The 20412-nt window shown below is 40.2% G+C and overlaps 1 protein-coding gene across 2 annotated transcripts in view; it reads right to left on the bottom strand.

Moving 5' to 3' along the window:
• The window catches only part of LOC140946227 (myosin-IIIb-like), a 28113-nt gene that overhangs the window by 2753 nt on the left and 4948 nt on the right, over positions 1-20412 (bottom strand). The window contains exons 6-30 of one of the 2 annotated variants that reach the window (XM_073395316.1): positions 20272-20366; positions 19680-19794; positions 17447-17567; positions 16302-16373; positions 14930-15074; positions 14290-14434; positions 13847-13927; positions 12182-12346; positions 11072-11147; positions 10493-10571; positions 10347-10394; positions 9761-9790; positions 8834-8909; positions 8129-8184; positions 7882-8031; positions 7019-7136; positions 6436-6517; positions 5200-5291; positions 4911-4997; positions 4320-4356; positions 3576-3784; positions 2727-2869; positions 2021-2090; positions 1704-1778; positions 450-515 (exon numbers count right to left, since the gene is read on the bottom strand). In XM_073395316.1, the coding sequence (XP_073251417.1) occupies positions 450-515; positions 1704-1778; positions 2021-2090; positions 2727-2869; positions 3576-3784; positions 4320-4356; positions 4911-4997; positions 5200-5291; positions 6436-6517; positions 7019-7136; positions 7882-8031; positions 8129-8184; positions 8834-8909; positions 9761-9790; positions 10347-10394; positions 10493-10571; positions 11072-11147; positions 12182-12346; positions 13847-13927; positions 14290-14434; positions 14930-15074; positions 16302-16373; positions 17447-17567; positions 19680-19794; positions 20272-20366 (2433 nt within the window). The remainder of the gene's footprint in view (positions 1-449; positions 516-1703; positions 1779-2020; positions 2091-2726; positions 2870-3575; positions 3785-4319; positions 4357-4910; positions 4998-5199; positions 5292-6435; positions 6518-7018; positions 7137-7881; positions 8032-8128; positions 8185-8833; positions 8910-9760; positions 9791-10346; positions 10395-10492; positions 10572-11071; positions 11148-12181; positions 12347-13846; positions 13928-14289; positions 14435-14929; positions 15075-16301; positions 16374-17446; positions 17568-19679; positions 19795-20271; positions 20367-20412) is intronic. The other variant, XM_073395317.1, reaches the window with a different exon arrangement.

Below are 20412 nucleotides of genomic sequence, written 5' to 3' on the forward strand. Positions count from 1 at the left end.
GACGACTATGCAACCCAACTCTCCCGTGCACTCCTTCCACCCCCCCCTCCCCCCCAAAGGGAGGGACACACATACAAAACAGACATCCTTGTCTTAAATGGAGGAATTTCTAAGAACACCACCCCCTCTAGCATCGATGTCGTGACTTGTTTCGTGATGAGATCATGATGTAATCGCAAAACCAATTTGTTTCACGGAGTTCTTTGTGGTTTTTGTTATTGTTGTTTTCTTTACTTTTTGTGATATCGTCTTTCTCAAAACCATGAACATTTTCCATTCAGCCATGATAAACCTATTGTTTAAGGCGGAAAGAACGACCCACTAGAATATATCCGTCGCAGCCTTTTTCTTTCCTCTTGACACGTAACTTTTCGTTTGCCAGTGTAAAGAAAAAAAGAGCCTGAATATCTCTTGAAAATGTGTAGAATATGATAGCTGTTTCAACCAACCTTCATTGCAGCATCTTTTTCTAATGCACCTTTTAAAGCAACCACTTCGTTGGATAAGAAATGACCCTGACAAAAATTAAATGAAACGGCTTTAATCATGGTCATAGTTTCATAGTTCTTGTAACCTTCATGTATTGAGCAGTTATTAATTTTGCCTCGTCTAGTTGCAAATCTTCTTTACAGTATCTATGTATTAATGGTGTAGGCCCCGCTTGCCCCTGGAAACGAAACTTATTCATCAATAGGCTGAATATCAGGCCTTCCTTAAGGGTTAGGAGAGAGAAAATTTTAGAGAGCACAGGGGGGAGGGGGAGGGGGAAAGAGAGAGAGAGAGGAAGATCTCTCCCTTCACCAGGTTCAATGTTTCCCCTTTCTGCTTCTCTCTTCCCATTTCTACCAGAAACGCCGGATACCAGGGCAAAATGTTGGCTTAGGGGAGGGGTAGGTTGGCAGCCTTCCGGAAGCGCATTATTATCCACTAATTTATCGCAAAGAGTATCTGCTTACTCATGATTTTCGATCAACTAGTTGTATTCTCCCAGGTATAGATACTAACACATATCACCTATCTAGGTAGTACACTAATCACTGCGACCAGTACTCTTTCAAGGCTCCTACAGATTTTTGAATCCAAAATGCAAGACTTTTTCCAGACTTTTTCCAAAAGAATAATTTCTTTTCCAGACTCGAGGTTATCAAATAGGTGATTTATAGAGACCTTAAAAAACGCAGGAACAAGGCTTTTTTTCATGACGCAATGCCAAACGCACGGGCGAGGTTGAGTAAGATTCGACCAAAACGAAAAAAAAAAAATTCACTTACAATAAAAGCACTTACTGCAGGTTTGACAAAAAAAAAATCAAGACTTTTTACCATTTTTCCAGACTTCATCTTTACTTTCCAGACTTTTTTCAGGTCTGAAAATTGTTGGGCAAATTTCAAGACTTTTTCAAGAATCCAAGACTCTGTACGAACCCTGTCTCTATACACACGCACGTATTTACTCAGCGGTACTCGGGCCACTCCCATTTAAAAGGATGATGTTTTTCGCTGCCCAGAAGTATAAGTATGGTGGCAAAAACCACTAATTTAAGGTATCACAAGAAGCCAATAAGCGCTGGTTAATTAGCGAAATGAGTGAATAAACTCTTTTTTTATTAAAAAAAAAAAAACAAACGAACGGAGCTGAAACGTTTAAACAAGTTTAAAACACACCACAGCTACCACAATGGGAAGTAACTGCCGTTAGCCTACCTTAACAAAGATAGCATTTTTACTTCCTCGAGTTGCCCAAACATTTCCTTCGTCATCATTAACAATCTCCACACCCTGCGGATCACAAAACCAAGAAACGTTTTTTCCATCAACAGAAGGACATATGTTGCTTAAAGAGATTCTGCGTGAGTTCATCATGATAGGCGTCGGTGTCTGATAGTTCCTAAAGTAACATATCCTTGTGTGAAACTTCTAATCACTTCACTTTGAATTAAGCGCCTCTTTTTTGTTTATGTTTCTTTAGCTTTAGCTTTTAATCCACTCATTCAGGAATAACAAGAAGGGGAAGTCTTTACCTTTCCAACGCATCCTCGCACCTTTGTAACTTTTGAGTCAGAACTCGGCGGCAGAGCTCCCAGACCGATTCTGTAAAGAGGGAATCGTTAATCATAACGATTTTTTTCCCCGTAGCAAATGTTCAACAAACTCTTAATGAGCCGAATAAGGAAACTTATCAACTTGAAGCTGTCGTTATGAAGTGTAACATCATATTCTTACATTAGGCTACAACATTAAGGATGTAGGAAGGTAACACAAGTTGAAAATTCAGGGGTAACTTGCTGGTCCGCCGCTCCAACAGGGACTAGCGTTTGACTTCCCGTTCTGTAACCGTTTACGAATACATCATAAAGCAACTACAGTTGGCTTGCACTTAAAATATAAATAACCTACTGTCGTTTCGGGGATGCGAAAGGAGGTAAGGCGAACCCTCATTAAGGGGTCTGCCTAAATGCAAGAGGCGGGTGCGATATTCCTTTGTCTTCCGCAAGAAACCATCGTCACTTTAAAAGATATTGTTGGGGAGCACTGAATGTTTTCCAACGGCATTTTTAAGCTACTGGAAACGTCAATAAACTGCAATAAATAACTGTAATATGGTGATTTCATACGAAGAAAGTGCAAGTGGCGTGTGGGATATTCTGTTGTGTAACACAACAAATCATTGCAACTGACTTGGAAAAAAATTGCTTTTGCTGGTCTCAAATCGCCAATTTATAGTACCTGGTCACATCAAAGGAGTTGTTTGATCCATCAATGATGATTGAAGGGCGATCTACAGAAAACTCTGCTCTCTGATGTTCCCTTTCAAAGCAAAATATTCGACACCAGACGTGAGGTGCAGCTGTGTCAAACTCATCGGATTCCTACAGTGAAACAACGATAAGAAGTGATAGCCTGTCCACAGACGTTTTCGTTTTCTTGGTCGAGCGCGGGAGAAAAGAAAAAAAAAAAAGAAATTTCAGTGGCTCCCAAAGATGTCCACAGACCGTCTATTTCAGTCCTCTGTATCCCCCCCCCCCCCCTTCCGTTTATGGCGGGTCATTAAATTCCCCGCGGTTTTTATTTTCATACGGGCGCGCAACGATCTCTTAAGAGAAAATACTAAGGGGGTCTTTCAACAGGCCACGAAAGTGAAAACAATGAACGCACTGGATGATCACTAACACTAAAAACCATAACTCGTTACTTCAAAATTTCAAATTCCCTAAAAATACTTCCTCACTGGGGACCTTGGAGCTGTGAAACACTGGTAGCATTGCAGGTTTTTTGTAAAGTAAACAAAGAAATATTTTCAAGGGAAATGCTTAGCGGCAATATTCAATCGGCTTTGTCAAGAACACTCAGTTTTTTGTGAGATTTTAGAATAAAACTGAAATCGACGTTAAATTCACAGAAAAATGGGGAAAAACTGTTAATAACAAGCGTCAAACTGAGCAACTGAAAGAAAGTTTTTACAAAAAATGGTTTGATACGGTTCCAGCTCTCCATGCATCTGAAATCCAACACTACGACTAAGCAATGAACAAGTTCGCGCATCCCCGGGAACGCCAGTATTACACATAAACTTACCACTGAAAACGCCGAACTAATAGACGAGATCGAGATCATGGACAAATCGGACATTCTTGACTGTGGGGGGCCGGGTCGGGACGCCGGGGTATCCGGGCTGAATGGGTCTGAGAGAGAACTCACTGATAGGTCTGAAATTCTCTTCTGAGGAGACTTGCTACGAGGGGATAACGAAGGAAACCCGTCTGGGCTGTCCCTAAAGTCAAAAGCTGTGTCAACAAGAAACACAAGGAGAAATTATTAGCGGAAGGGTCCGCGTCTATGGGAAATTTATGTAATATAATAGAAATGTTACAATTACGCTTGATTTGAATATCGTTATTTTCTCTTTTGTATATAGCTTCCCTGAGCCTTTATTTCGTATTTTTATGAGGTCATACAGCCGTGTTTTCTCTTCAAACTCGGAGCGATGTTAAGACTCGTTCCTAGTCGTCCTCAGCGAGTTTAGATGGGAAGTCACCCTTTGACCTTGTCGGAAGGAGTCAGGAGAAAACGGAGAATTTATCTGGGCGATCGTAATCGGTTCCAAGCCTCCTCCGTCTCGGCAGCGAAGCCCGCGCCAACAGCAATGCAAAATGTTTGAACTAGAGACACTTAACCTGTCTTTCATTGAGTCTGACCATGCTTTTGTAACTTTGTTTGACCAAAATGGTCACTTAGCCGGACGTAAGTGATCCTTTCAAGAAAAAAAAGTTATTTGCAGTTGTTGAATAAGCCTGAGCAAAATATGTTAGATATACAAACCTGTCGAGTGCGAAGAGGGGGACGACGGGCTTTGGGTCTGTGAACATGAAAATGAAACATATCCCCATTACAACGAAATATAATTCACTTCACCCTTCGTAACAGTCAACAAAGACGTTTGCAACCGAACTGCTGGGTAAGTCTAGAACATTGTTTGGCCCCTCAACTGAAAAGCATCCGCTCTGTCTATGGGGGCTTTCGATTTGTGAGAACTGAGCGGCCAGACTATTCCAGTCATAATGAAAATTTTACTTTTAATCAAAACTATACAGCCAGATCAGTTAAATCCTAAATAATATGCACGAGGGACATGGTTTTGGAAAGGCTATTTCAGTGTCAAAATGACTGGTCCGGCCATGGTCCGGCTGGCCAGGCCTGGCTGTTGGAATGCGCCCATACTGAGCCAGAAGCCGAATCAAATCTCTAATTTTCGACTTATTACAGGGTGAAGCCTTTTAAAGTAGTCAGACAACAGCATCGATCATTACCAATGTTGATTTGTGACAAGCAAACGACTTGAAATTGACATCGCAACAGTACCGCCGACGTTATTGACCCAGAACCCCGCTAAGGAGAAGGTGTAGGTTTTACCTCGCTTTTTTTTCTCTTTTGTCTGGCGGTTTCTTCCATTACTTGGTTAGAAAAATGTTGCGACAACAGCTCACTTTGTTTCGCAATCTAGAACATGATTAAAATCAACTGTTAACTTTATAAAAAAATTCATAACTGAGAAACAGGAGAAGATGGGGGGCAAGGTTTTATTCGCGCGAAAAGCATGACCTGTATAAGCAAAGTTTTCCCAAATATCCCTCAAAGCCGATCTGCGCGTGTTTTAAACATCAAATAATCACAAATTTATCACAAAGAACAACAGACATACCGAATCGAGAAAACCTCTGACGGCAATTTCTTGTGCAGCTTTAAGATTACTGAGCCCGATAAAATGTTTTCGCGCCTGCCAGCCTCTGAAAACTGCAAATAAAACATGGGCACGTTAACGTGTAACGTGGGTGAGATATTTTGAATGCCTCAGTAGTGTAACCGTACAGTTCAACCCTAATTTCAGACTTGTTTGTTGTTTAAAATTGTCCACATATTCGCTACTGCTGTACGTGGAAAAGATGAAAGTAACAAAATGGCGGCTGAAAACGCGAAAGCTGTGCATATTACTGAGTCTATCCTCATCGTTGTATTTTCATTAGTCCGTCACTCTGAAACACATACAAAACATACAACACGTACAAAGACACATGCGAGACTTCTAACATATGAACTATTAAAAAAGGACAAAAAGATGCCCAGCAAAAGGACGCAATTATTTATCATTAGCGAGGAGATCAAGTAATTCAAAGGCGCCGAATCTAAAGTCAAGAACGGAATCGGTAGGTCACCAGAATACGCCGATAACCTTGTTTATCGATTTTTCTTTCTGAACTTAAGTAAGCCAAGAGGATATGCTTTTTATCTAGAAGGGGACAAATGCAAACAGCGTGAGTCGGCGATACTGACAGCAAAACGTTAACTTCTAGTACTCGACAGAAAAAAAGGTTATTGGGAACTTTCTCAAAACTAGACTGCATGTGAACAATTCCTCTTTTTATACTCAGTTATATATGAAAGCAAAACGTTAACTTTTAGTACTCGACAGAAAACAAAGTAATCGGGATTTTTTTCAAAACTAGATTGCAAATAAACAACGGCTAAACATCGTTGAGAGTACAGATCCTAAATCGAAGAACAACCATCATAGATTACTGATGGCGTGCGAATTAATCGAAATTTCCGGAGGACATTTAGGTATACCCTTAATCCTGGGAAACTCCGCGCCCCGCTTACAGAACCCAGGGTAATTATCAGAGCTAATTACGACACGCAACATGGCGATAATACCGCGACATAAGGTAGATAAAATGGCGACAGAAGACACGAAGCTGGATTGAGCCTATTGCATGGAAGAAATTAACAACTGCAAAAACAATAGCATGGTGTGCTTCCGGCCTCCTCCCCCACAAACCCCCTAAAAGGGTCAAACAAACAAGTAGGAACTGGAAATAAGGAATAATCCTGGCAGAGTACAGACTTATCTGTTTCAGTACACCAGTTATAATATTCCTACCTTTCTGTATAACGACAGCATTTGCTGCCTTCAGATCGAGAATTGTGTATAATCGATCCAGACACCAGTAGGTAAGAAAAACCTGTGACAAGAAGAACATGTTCATAACTAATCAAACAGTCATTGCACTAAATTATTAATCCACCGCTGCGACCAAGTTTTATCCAGTTTATACATCGTCCTCAGCACGAAAATCTGGAAGCTGATTGGCTGATTAGAGTGCGTTAATGGCTTATACGCATGATTTACATGCGTTAGTGGATTTTCTTCCCCTCTGCGACCCCCTTACGAGTTCTACAGACTGATATATTATGACTGGACGAAAAAAATGGATTTGCCCCAATTTTATCGTGGCAAAAATGTCGCAAAAATGTGAAAACTGCATAAGGAATAAATCTGGGGCAAGAATAGTAAATGCCACATTTGTATACGGATTTTACATGGGGTTATTGTGAATCTCGTTCACTGAAATGCCAGCGCGCGTGTGTGTTCATTTTCCAGTAAAGCACTGATCGTTCTCTAAAGCTTAAAAATCTTTTTGTGTCTTAAAAAGATGTTAACATTCCTAAGAATCTGACGTTACCTTGGTTTTTCCTATTATCCAGCCTTTAGGTTCAGCTAGCTGACGAAGCATCTTTTGACAAGTTTGCTTCGTGTCTTTGATTGGAACGTTGGGACGTAAACCCACAACAATACCAAACCTGTGAATCGAAAATAAAATGCTTACAGTCAAAGCAATGGCTACACTTAAAACTGAGTCACAGTCTTGCAAGATAATCAGCACTAACAACCAGGCTTAAATGTTGGAAGAGAGAAACCATTTATGAAATTCGACCAGTGGTTCGGAAAATATTGTTTAAACTACTCTCTGATTTTGCTTATCGCACTACAACCAAATTGGAAATATTTGCAAAGAGAAACAAAAACAACCTCGTTCCCAGGGTTCTCTCCTACCCGCCCTACGGAGCGAGAGAGAGAGAGACCCTGGAAAACGCTGGTCACGTGTCTCCCACAATCTGTTTGATTCCTTCTCTTGTAATTCACTTGTTTATCTGATAGTTTTGTTTAGGCAGAAATTTCCCTTAGTTTCAGTTATACTTGTAGTAGGGTTAGCAAATCTATCTTGCTGTTGCGATCACTGCGTGAATGTTGCGAATAAACCAGACAAACAAATGTGAGACAAAGGACTCCTACCTCAGAATTAATTTTGTTCTGGAGCCACGTGACCAGCGTTTTCCAGGGTCTCTCTCTATCTCGCTCCGTAGGGCGGGTAGGAGAGAACCCTGGGAGCGAGGTTGAAACAAAAACGGAGATAAAAGAGATATCCGGATAGTTTTGAAAACAGAGATTTTTTTCTCCGTGTGAACGAGGCCTAGATTATAAAAGTCTAATTTCAGAGTAAAACACTTTTGTTTTCTAATGGGTAGTACTTCTAACGGACCAAACCTTTCAATGAATGCATCAAATGAGAGCCACACAGGATACCCAAGATTTCTGATGTGCGCTGTCTGAACCACTGCCAAAGATCTCACTTGTGACAGGACAAGATCAGGATCGAATTGATTCGGCAACTGCTCCCGGTTAGGCTTGATACACCTGATTTCATGGGCGGAACAAAAGGGTTAAAATTGTCAGGAAATTTACGTAAAATATGTCTTCTACAGCTTAAACTCGTAATACCATACATACAAACCTGATAAAATGAACATCACAGGACAAAACCTTCTCCATAAGTTCTGCGATAGATTTCTGCAAGAGAATAGATAATGTCAGATTTCATCAGAGTTGCTGCAACGCCGATTTCAAACGGTTCATTCTGATCTAGGGGCAATGATATATATAACAGAACTGAAGCAATGTCTCTAACAGCTTAAATAATCTGTGTTCAGCTGCTGTGTTCTGTGTTTACCTCGCCTACATTTTGTTTTACCAGGGCTTTATCGTTAGGCGTTTTTAGTAGTAAGTGTCTTCTGTTGAAGTGAACCGTTACCATTATTCCCCACACTACAAATACTGTAGGTAGAATGGGTACAAGCATTAGGCACAGTGATTTCTGGAATCGTTGTTCGATGGTTTTCAAGGCATCCATGGACAAATCTCAAGTAACGCTTGTCCACATAAGTGATATCAGAAATCGTTGCGCCGAAGGCTTGTACCCAATCCCCTTGTAGTTTCTGGAATGGGGAATTGATAAGTGCGTCCCATAGTTAATAGTTTGTATTCAGATCGGCCAGAAGGCATAATTATGAAAAAATGAGATGAAAGGCCACAAAAAATCAATGCAACCTTGATTCTCTCTCGAGGGCCACAAGTTTATCAGTTTAGATCATAACTGTCAATTGGTGCCCACCATAAATAAAGGCGTCACTTGACATTACGTCACAGAAAGTACACTTACCCTTAACTGCGTTGCAATCGTCAGGAAACTGGTAGTAGTACCTTGCCCCTTCTTTTTACTCGCCAAATGTTGCACACTACATAAAAAAACAGTACATAGAAGAGCGGATTTCATTTGACTGAGAGTTTCGACGCTATTCAAAATCAAAATATTTTAACCATAACCAATCACAATGTACGTCAAATAAACCAATTAGATATCAAAGCAAATACGCGTTGGTTCTAGTTTGAGATTGAAATAGGTTGACATAGAGCGGCAAGTAGCTTTCAGCCAATCAGAAAGTGGAGCAACCGAAAGTAACTCAATAGCGGAAGACTATTATTTGAAAATCGCATTGTGAAACAAACCTTCTTTTTTCAGGGTTTTAGGAGAGGAGAAGTTAAAACTGCCTGGCAGACTTCGACATCTTATCCGGACACTCAATATTGGTCCACTGACTCGAAAATGCCATAAATGGTACAACTCATCAAAACTAACAAACCTCAGGGTAACTCCTTTTTTTGGAGGGGGTGGGGTGAGAAACAATGGCATTACTTTAGAAAGTAGCACAGATCTCAGTATAATAATTTAAAGCAGATTTATTTTGCCCGATATTTCAAAGTAACTGTATTCTGCGCTGAAAAAGTACAACTGAGGCCAAACATCCTTAGGGCAGTTATTAAAACCTTCCTTCAACAGCGGAAGCATATCAAATATGCAAATGTAGCCAAAGGTCCACTTTTACCATAGTTCGGATGTCTCTAATGGCCCTCCCCTCCCCTCCCCTCCCCTTTTAAGGCACAGGGTAAAGTGTACAGGGTGAATAAAATACAACATTGCCTTGGGGTGAAGGGTAAAGGGGGTCAGTTGAAGTCTTCTCGTGTTTAGTGTCCTAAGACTTTTGATCTCCATTGTAGCAACAGACAGTGTTATCGTTTTTATACTTACACAGCAGTTTTATGTCTTATGGTCGGTCTCCTGAGAAACAAACAAAAATAATTAAAAGCCATGTGCGAGTCGCGTTGGTAGCCATAGAGAAGTAAATTACCGTATTTATTCGATTAACCGCCCTAGGCGCTTATTAAATTTTTGGACCTTGAGAGTGGACGCTTATTCGAGGTGAGCGCTTATTCAAGGCTGGGTGCTTATTTAATTTTCACCATTTGCAGCAAGTGAAGTATGTTTAATTGGCAACAAAACAATAAATGCTAATAACAAAACGCGAAGAAGTAACAAAGCAAGGTTTCTGTATAATACTCTGAAGAAAACTCCGCCCTCGGGGAAGAATCTTATTAGAATTTATTCACTCAAGTGGGTGGGGTGTGGGTGAGCGCTTAGTTGAGTTTGATTGGGAGGAGGAGCGGGTGGGCGCTTATTCGAGGCTGGGCGCTTATTAACTTTTTATGCCTTTGGATGGACGCTTATTCGAGGTGGGCGCTAATTCAAGGTTGGGCGCTTATTCGAATAAATACGGTAACCACTAACTATGTGCACGCAATTCGCTATAAATCTATATGCTTCTGACTTCACTTGCCTTTTCATATTCGTTTTATTTTGCATCAAAATATCTGGCAACAGCAACCTAAAGGGAACAGAACACAGATATAAGAAACAGCTCGCAGGTGCAAGGGCAAAAACCAGCACCAGGCTTAGATGAACGTGAGTAAATTCCGTCCATACCTGTCAGGTTGCAATGCAAGAGAACCTGTTCCAGACAACTTAGCGGAAAACAGTCTGCTGATGAATTCACTTTCGCTACCTAAAGGGGGAAACATTTTTTCTTCACTATGAATTTGAATTAGAAGATCAGGAGAAAGGAGATTTAAGAATTTTTTCAGTGTGGCACATGCAAACAGAATTCCAGACAACATTTAGGAGATAATTATATACCCTACAAAGCAGACTTACACCAACTTAAAAGAGGCCTCGACCACAGTGCGAATCCGGATATTTTTGAAACCAAATATTTTTTATACAAATCGGCCTTCCATCGAAACTGACGAAAATAGTGCGGATCTGCTCATTTGTGCACTGGACTCAAAAATATCCCGTCGCGGATTCGTGTGGAAGAGGCCTAAGCTACGAGAAGGAACCTGGGACGAGTTAACTTTTACAGGGGGCAAGGAAAAAATTGGCCAATAGCTGACCGGTGCGTCCTCAGTTATGATCCCAGAAGTGTTTGCGAAAGTTAGCTCGGCATTAAAAGATTATAAACATTGTTAATCTTAAACTATGTGAGCAAAAATAACGATGCCTTACCTCGTAAGCAGTCGAGAACGGAGTTACCGACCAAATCTCGGTTGTGGTTGAGGAGTCCTAAAGCTACATAAGTCACCTGAAAGTGAAAAAAAAAAAACCTTCAACAGTGCCTGCGGTGGTCATGCATAAGCTTGATAAGTGATGAATTAGACCAAGCAAAACCGCGCGCCGCCGGTCGCGACTCTTACGACACTCTTCTGTTTTGGCAGCCCAAGATTCCATAACAAATACAGATGATATTGGCATTCGCCACTTTAGAAACGATAAGGGGACTGGTGCCGAAATGTGTCCCGCAATTGTTTCTGGGATTGTTACTGGAGACGCACTGGTCAGTCCCAGAGGTCTTTGCGAAAGTTAACTCGCCCCAGTTTCCCTCTTGTTTGTAAAGTGGCGAGTGGTTTGATGGAAGGTGCTCTTTCCAAGAGAATTGGAAGGTCGTGTAGTTGTGAAAATGACTGTTAAAACCTTCAGCAAGGTCTCGTTATAAATCCCCACTGCTGTGATTCCTTCTTGAAAAAGTTTCTTTGCCTGAAATATTACCTTAAAATTGTACAATGTCTCACTAGGTCTGGTTCATGATGCACGTGACGTTACGGCGGCCATGTTGGTGATCAAGAACAAAAATGTTTCTCTCCTCTGGGAACTAAACACCACTTTTATGAAAATTCTTCAAAAAATTGTTCATTGTATTAACCACCGACATTGTTGCCTTGTCACGTAAGTGCAGACCAAGAAGAGGTTCTAATAAAAAAGGGGGCAATTTTGAATTTATAACTATAAATAGAATGATATGTAATGAGAGAAGAACACAGAAAAAAATTCTGAGACCAGATGGGAATTAAAGTCACGCTCCTCCAGACACTAGTTGGATGCTCTAACCACTGCGCCACTAAAAAATCTAGGGATGAGCAGGTCATTTGTGGCTCACATAATTATCGCATCGCGCAGGTCACATTATGTGAAATGAGCACACGAAACAACTGCATCATGCCATCACGTAAATACTCTCTGAGAAATAAATAATACGTAGAATGTCAAGTGCGGAGAGAAGAACTCAGAAACGACCTCACTATTACAATAAGAAACGTATTGATTCCAAGATTTACTAACCTGACTTCTATAGTGTCGAATGGTAAAGCCAGGATAGTCTAATTTAGGTGCGGCATAGCTGGGGTGTTTTTTGTGAATAGTATCACACTTCTTTACATATCCTGCATCGGTGGCCTGTAAGGATTTGCTCTCATCGTCCAGTAATGGTAACAATCCATTAGGTGGCTAGAAAAAAAGGAAAGAGGTTCAACATACCCAAGACGAGCGTCCCGAAACCCACTGTGCTAAAGCTACGGTAAAACGGGCAACAAGAACGTGCAACTTGTTTTGCAACATCGCTGCAAAACGACTTGAAAAGCGATGTTGCACGTTTTACCACCAACTTTCAAACCTGAATCAAACCTGTTTCGCAACAAATCAGCTTGTTGCAAATTGCGTGAATACTGACTTCTGATTGGATAAAATTACGTGGGGAATCGTGCAATAAATGTGAGTTATGCCACTTGTTGAAAGACACTGAGTTTGCAGTTGGGCCTGTAAAACGTGCGAACAGATTTTGTTGCTTAAATGATATAGCGATGACTTAAAAATCCATTTATCACAATATGTAATCATTCCTTCACAGACTCAGCGGATCAACTCTGCTGTCGACAGTCGTGTATGCGGCAAACGCTCTTCGACAACGCTTTATCATCGTTTTCGTTTTATTGAATAACGATATCTTTGAAACTTTTGCAACTAGAGTTTGTGTTTACTGCGCTTTTCACAAACATGCGAATTCTGAAGTTCAAAAGCCAACTGGCGATTGCGTTTTTCGCTGCCGTCAATCATCTTAACGGACCTCTTAGGAAACAAAACTTGACTTTAACGGGTTCAAAAGGTCATGGTTTGTGATTTGTGATTGGTGGATTTCGATCCGTTTCGTGTGTTTCTGTGTTTCAAGGTTCGTTGCTAGTGATCGTAATTATGATTGACGGCAGCGAAAAACACAATTGTGAAGGCGTCTTTTGAACTTTAGAGTTCGCATGTTTGTGAAAAGCGCAGTAATACAAGAGATTCTGAGCACTGACACAGTTTTAGTGTTTACAAGTTGGTTTCTACTTTACGCATTATCATTAATAATGGTACAAGGAAGATCCCATCTCCCTTTAACGATACAGTAAAACGGGTAACAATTCAAAAACTTGCAACTTGTTTTGAAACATTGCTGCAAAACGAGTTAAATACCCATGTTGCGCATTTTGCCACCGATGAATCAAACCTGTATTGCAACAAATCAGATTGTTGTTAGTTGCGTGATTACTGACTTCTGTTTGGATAAAATAACGCGGGAGTCACGCCATACACAAGAGTTACGTCACTCGCTGCAAAACAAGTTTGCCTTGGCCCTGTAAAACGCGCAACATGAACAGATTTTGTTGACAAAAGTACAACTACTCTCTACTTTCTGCAACAAATTTTCGCAAACTGCAACAAGATGATTTGTTACGACACAGGTTTGAACGTGGCTATTAAAACGCGCAACATCGCTTTTCAAACCTTTTTTAGCAATGCTGCAAAACAAGTTGCACGTTTTTGTTGCTTGTTTTACCGTGCCTTATTTAGTAAGTCAAAGCTTCACAAATTTTCTAATTTCCACAATTGTCTTGCTTTCGATAACTGAACAGAAGCCATTTCACCTGATAACCTAAGAATTCTTTCACAGATTTTAATTCACCAACTCACGTTAAGCAGAAGTTCCACAGTTTTCTTGTTATCAAGATAAAGTATCTTAATACTATGCAAGCCTTCTGCTTCAAGCTCAGCCTATAAAAAACGTGAATAAAACAGCACATTTAAAAATATTCAAGTACTTGCACAATAGTTATTCATGTTCAGTGTAATATAGGTCTGAAGGAACTCTTAACAAGCCTGGCTACAAACATAATAACGAAAATGTTTTTCTCCGGTTTTTTTTTCTAAGTAGTACACGTTTCAGGGGACTTTCTGGAGTGCACGTGTGGAAAAAAAACTTTCGAGGCTACATATATTGCTTCTACGCATTCTCATAGTCTAACAAAATACCACGAAATTTTCTCCCGCTTGAAAAGGCCACACCTGATTGGTTCATTTAATTCCATAGCGTTGTTTGCGATTGGTTGTTCTGCTACAAATATAAAACCAAGTACCTGTTCCCAAGCAAACAAACGTTGGTTGTAAAAATACGTCAGCTGCTCGTTTGCAGTGTTTATGCTCAACTGTTCGAGAAAATTAACGTCCATTCTTTCAAATCCAAAGACATCTAGCAATCCCAGTGAAGGACCTGAACTTTGCCTGAAAAGACACCATCGTAACCCAATTACCATGATTCTGATTTGTTTCGGAGAGAACAAGGGCACTCAAATACAAAAGGAAAATAGAGTTTGAAGATTCATCTCCTGCACAACCACCGTACACAAACCAAAATAAAGAAGCACATCTTTTCAATCCGGCCAAGCATAGCCAAAGAACAACGAACAAAAGATTGGAAAAACGATCATCCGCGTTTGATTTTCCGTGGCAGAAGTATGAGAGAACGTAGCTTCACATTGATAATTATATAGTCTATTCATTTAACGAAGCTATATTTCTCGCATTGGAAAACTTCAGAGTGGACCCCTCCAATCGCTTCATTCACCCCATGCCTTAATTTGTGCGTCTCCCTCTCTTCTCCCGCTTGGTTAAAAAGAAACGGAACTGACGACTGCTACACAGACTGACCGTCAGTCCCAACTTTGACTAGTGAACTCTCCTTCCTGTGCTTTCTAGATTAATTTGCAGTGTGTTTACCTGTTTAAGTCTTCTCTGTTTTCCTTCAGGGAGCTGTTGACCTTCAATACTATCCAACTGAACAAACGATTGTACAGTGATTTTGCCAGGTTGTCTCGTCCTTGTGTTGCTGATTCGACAGTCTTTTGAACTGAAACTTTCTCTCCTTTGAACCAAACAATGACAAAAATGAAAAAAATCATAGGTCACAGACCTAGCGCTTCTATTACTCCCCGCTAGCTCGGATATCCGATGCAACAGAGCGCAAAAGCAGATCAAGCTGATCACGTAACTTAATTTAAAACTGTAACGATAATGCTTCTTTCAAAATCACGCGTAGAAACTGAAAAACTCCGCCTGAGTAGAATCGGGAGGTAAATTAAGGTGTGAAACAATGTTACCGAAGTCTGCATCTCCCGAAGTAAAAACGTCCGGTTTCGTACGCAAACAATGTCGACTGAGGCGCTGTTGCGAGGAACGGTCCACCGCTAGCTTCAGTTTGTTGACTTTGTTGAAAATCCGTACACAAGTTCTCATGACGGGATTTAACGATGTTTGAGTTGGCCTACTCAAAACACAACATCCTTACAAGTGACCAAACGAACACTGAAACGTTACCAGTTCTTATCAAGAGCCATAATGGTTCTTATCTAACAACTGCACCCCTTACCCACCACTAAAATTAGTATTAAAAGTGAAATGATTTTGGTCCGTGAGAGGATTTACGTCAAGACCAATAACTAGAACTTGATTTCATACTGAAAGAGATGATGAAAAAATGATGTTAAGATGATGATGACGATGACGACGATGATGGTGATGATGATGATGACGATGATGACGATGATGATGATGATGATGATGATGATGATGATGATGGCGATGTCGGATGATGATGATATGATGATGGCGATGTCGGATGATGATGATAATGAACTTTACTACATGGTTTGCACGATGCACCAAGCGTGTTCTAACATGACAGTGATAACTCATTTTTGTGGCTTCTCTTGACCACGCAAATTAACTTGCCAAAACAGATTAAACCTTTGGCTTTGTCATTAGTATTTGGACCATATCTTAGATTCAAATGAGAATTTCTCAAAATAGAAAACGAACGGCATATAAATACTGCTCAAAACAATTCTTATGAACAAAAAATTGCGTGAAACTACTAATGAATGTGTAGAAATAATGAACAGTAAACGACAAGTAACTGAGAAACTTAGTCACTTGGTACAAATTCGCGTTTGCCGTTTGACGTAAACGCGAGGCTTGACCTCTCTATTATAGAGGATATTTCACTGCAAGGCACAGGTATTACAACGCGGGGGTATTTAATCATATCTTGATGTGACAATTATTAAAGGATAAAAAGAATTGTTTATACTACCTTTACGATAAGCCGTTCCAGTAATTAGGGCTGCTCCAAGTATTTCCTCAGATACACCAAGAAGTGCTCCAGCTGAAAGGAAAATAAAGTAGCAACTGCTGTTATAGCCGAAATAGTGCACCTCTACTTGTATGCTTTGGACATCGAAAACCGCAATAGGACTTCTCTGTGGCGTGACTCCATATCAAATTGACTCTTCGAAACGAATAATAACGTCAAATTTTAAAAATTAAGTGGAACATTTTTTAAATTTCGAAAAGCATGTATGCCAGGAGGTCACCTGGAGACCATTTTTTGTGGAACTCTTTTCTGCACTCACGTCAGGCCCGTTTTATTATTACTATTACCATTATTTTGAACCGCGTTGAAATTGGCTGCCATTTTGGCACACCGCGTGTTAGTCTTCTCTCGGAAAGCACTCGAAAACAAAGGAACTTTGACGTAAATCAAGGAACAAATGACTTTAGATACAAGTTTAAGTAAGTGTCGAGTTCTAGAAATATTCGGCTTCCAATTCACAAACTGGAACATGCCAGTACGATATGTCACATTAAGATGCAACAATGTACCCTGGGTACCAGAGGTTTTTCGCGCATGCGGTGGGAATTTTCGTTGTTGGCCGAAGGCCGACACATCTTCGGCCGTAGGCCGAAGCAACGAGCGGCAAAGCCGCGAGAAAAACTATAAACACTTGACAGAAACCGGAAACCGCGCTAGAAAAGTCTCTGGCACCCAGGGTAGCAACAATGGGGACGTTTCGCGAAACATCCCCAGCGGCGAAGAGCGAGGAGAAACGGACGTTTTCCCAGGCTAAGTGTGCCAAGGAAAATTTAGATTTTAAAAACTTATTTAAAAAATACCCTTCTGTTTAAGTGGAAACTTTTTCCGAAGAAGGTCTTGTAGAAATGTGTTGTTTCAATCCACATAATAAAACATTTTAGAGGTCATTGGTACTTTAACCCGAGAGCGACTTTTTTATAATAAATTGCTGACGTCCACATACACTAATTCGATTTTTCGCTACAGCGTTTTGAAAAACAAACGGATAGGTTGAATTTTTTTTTTTCAATTGCGACAGAATTTTATCTTACAACATGAAAAGCTCAGTGTCACTATCATATGGGGTGCATCCGAATGTATCTTACCACAACGAACAGGCTGAGGGTCTTTGATAACTGCTAAATTTGTCTCTGGACTTCTTGGGAAAAATGCTATGTTTCCAATATGAAGAACTGATGCCAAACAGTTTACAATGTTCTGGATTTCCTACGTTAAAAAAGTAACACTGTCATCAGTAATTTCAGGGTACATTAAGTATTACTTTCATGGCCACCATCGAGGAGAATTTCAGGAATTTGAAAATAATATAATCTAAGTTTATACATGGCCACATCGGTCGCAACCGCCCTTAAAAAATCAATTCAAATTAGGTCCAAGGTAGTTTTAATCAGACATTCCCAGTTCCGGATCTAGACCTTGAGATTAGGGGGATGGGGGGAGGGGGGGATGGTCATCCAGACCCTTAGATAAGGGGGGCTGGTCTCCAAAAAATTTTTTCGGCCCTTCGGGCCTCTGTTCGGTCTAAAAATACGGGGGGATGGGCCCCCCGGGCCCTTCCCCTGGATCCGCCACTGATTCCAACCCCTTTTCAAGGAAACTAAGAGATTCTAAGAGGGTTGGGGGCATGGACCCCAGGCCCAGTTGTTCGAAGGCCGATTAGCACTAACCCAGGGTTAAATTTTAACCCCGGTCTCTTTCTTTTTTCATCAAAAGCATTTTCTCGGACAATTTTCTCTATTCTTTTTAGAGTAGTCAATCATCAAATTTTAGAGAAAAAGAATTGATTTGAATTTGCCTTTTCACATCTGAATTCAAATTTCCAACCGACCCAGAAAGTTTGCCAAAACCTCTCAATTACCATTTCCAACATTTTGACATGTTCAGTGGGGTTGGTGAGTGGGAGATTAAACGAAATACCCTCAGATCGCAAAAAAAAGAAAAAGAAAAACCTGCTAAAGATTATCAATTATTTTCCTTGTTTTCAGAATTTCATGATAAATCGGGAGAATCTGATAAAAATCGGGAGAGCGGGAGACAACACGACAAATAGGGAGACTCTCGATCAAATAGTGAGGGTTTTAATGTCTGTATATGCCTCAGAACTGGATGTCGAGAGTGATCGTTTTGAAAACATGAACTGGTAGCAGTAATTCATATTTACATACAGCATGCGAACATTCCAGTTCTTGCCTCGCACTATGTAACATGACTGCTACGCTAGCGATCAATATGTCCCCCGATATCACTTTCGTACGCGCTCTTTACGACCTCTAAAGAGAAATAGGTCTGTGAACAGGCTATGAATGCTAAAATCCCAGACTTTCCCAAAAGCCGAGACCTTGACTAAATTTCGAGATTTTGCCGCACAAAATTAAAAAGCCTGCCTGCCAGAAACTATCACGAATTATTATATAGAGGAGAGTGTTTTACTGGGAACTAAACCACTCGTAGATTCCATACGCCACTTCATCCGGTACCCGAGTGGCGTATTTTCCGTATATCACCTTTGTGAGTGTCGTATCGTTCGATGACGTCACGATTCCCGCCTTTTGCTTTTGTTGAATTGGTTTCTCCATATAATAAAAAGAACATTACACTTTGGCTCGAAGATATGAATTTTATGTTCTCGTGGCAAGAACAATATCTCACTCGTTCGCTTCGCTCACTCGTGAGATATTGTTCTTGCCACTCGAACATAAAATTCATATCTTCTCGCCACCGTGTAATATCCTCTATATATTTCGTCTCAGTTTTCTCTCATTCAAACACTTGCCTGGTTACTAAGGATGATATTGGGGCGGAAGAGTGAATTTTCAATGAAAAAACATTAACAACAACCACCAATACAGACGAGAGATTTTACTCGATATTGTCCAAGGATGTTAAGGATTAGAAGGTAGTTCTGCTGTAATTAATCTTTGTCAAGTCGGATGTCTTGCTAGAAAGGAAGAAAACAGTCATTCTTCCCTGATAGCCGAGGCCATTTTTAATAACAATTCTTACAAGAAATGACAGTTAGACCCCTTGAATAGCAACTTAAAATTGTGGTTGAAAAGGGATTAAGGGGTTTAATTTTCACGCAAGGTGAAAATACGATATCAAAATCCGTGACATAATGCCTTTTAACTCGGAAATTTCCGTGAAACGTAAACACGGAATTTTAATCATCGTGATGCATTATTTCTACCTTAATGTAATGTCCGTAAAACGTGCGTAGGACCCTCCCCCCCCCCCCCCCCCGCGTCACCTTTATCCCAATCATTTGTTTACACGTGGAAGAGTAAGCTAATATTGTTCCCAAAAAAATTAATTATTTACCTCATTTGAGAAGCCCAAAGACTGCATATAGCTTATTAGCTTTGAGTACTTCGTGCTTTTGACTTCTTTGCTGGCATTGTCTTCTGCAGGTACTGATGGATCATAGCGGAGGTACCTTGTTGTTTGGGCAAAAAAATGGTTTAGATTGAAAATGCCAGTTCTTTATAAAACTAAAATGACAGTATAATAAACTAGTTAACCGGGGTATAGAGTGATCTTACTTAACCCGTGAAACAATATCTAACAATAATGTTAGTGCTAAATGTAGTTACAAGTAAACAAAAGAAAACAATGAATTTAATAGAGTGTGATACTGCATAGTAGTCTACTATCTATTTCTCTGGTTAATTAAGTATTATTATACCTCATTCAAAATAATTCCCCAATTCTGATTGGCTAAAAGCACACGCATAATTCACCATAACCAGCTACTGATGACCAAATTTGGAAGAATTTTTCTCAAGTTAATTTTTCTTTTTCTTTGTTTTAACTTATTTAGCATACATTACCATACCCCAAAAGAAAACAAAAACAAAAACAAAAAGTACCTGAGATAAAAATTTGCTACAACATATCTAATTACTTTTATTACCTGTGAGGGAAGTCTCTAGATAACCAATATTCCTGAAGTTTATCGGCATCCATCCCATACAGGAGATAGTGGAAAACATGAAAATTTTTGCCACCCTGAGAATTGAGAAGGATAAAAGAATAATACACGTGGCTAACTTGA

This window comes from Porites lutea, chromosome 8 (assembly GCF_958299795.1).
Source record: "Porites lutea chromosome 8, jaPorLute2.1, whole genome shotgun sequence".
Taxonomy (NCBI): domain Eukaryota; kingdom Metazoa; phylum Cnidaria; class Anthozoa; order Scleractinia; family Poritidae; genus Porites; species Porites lutea.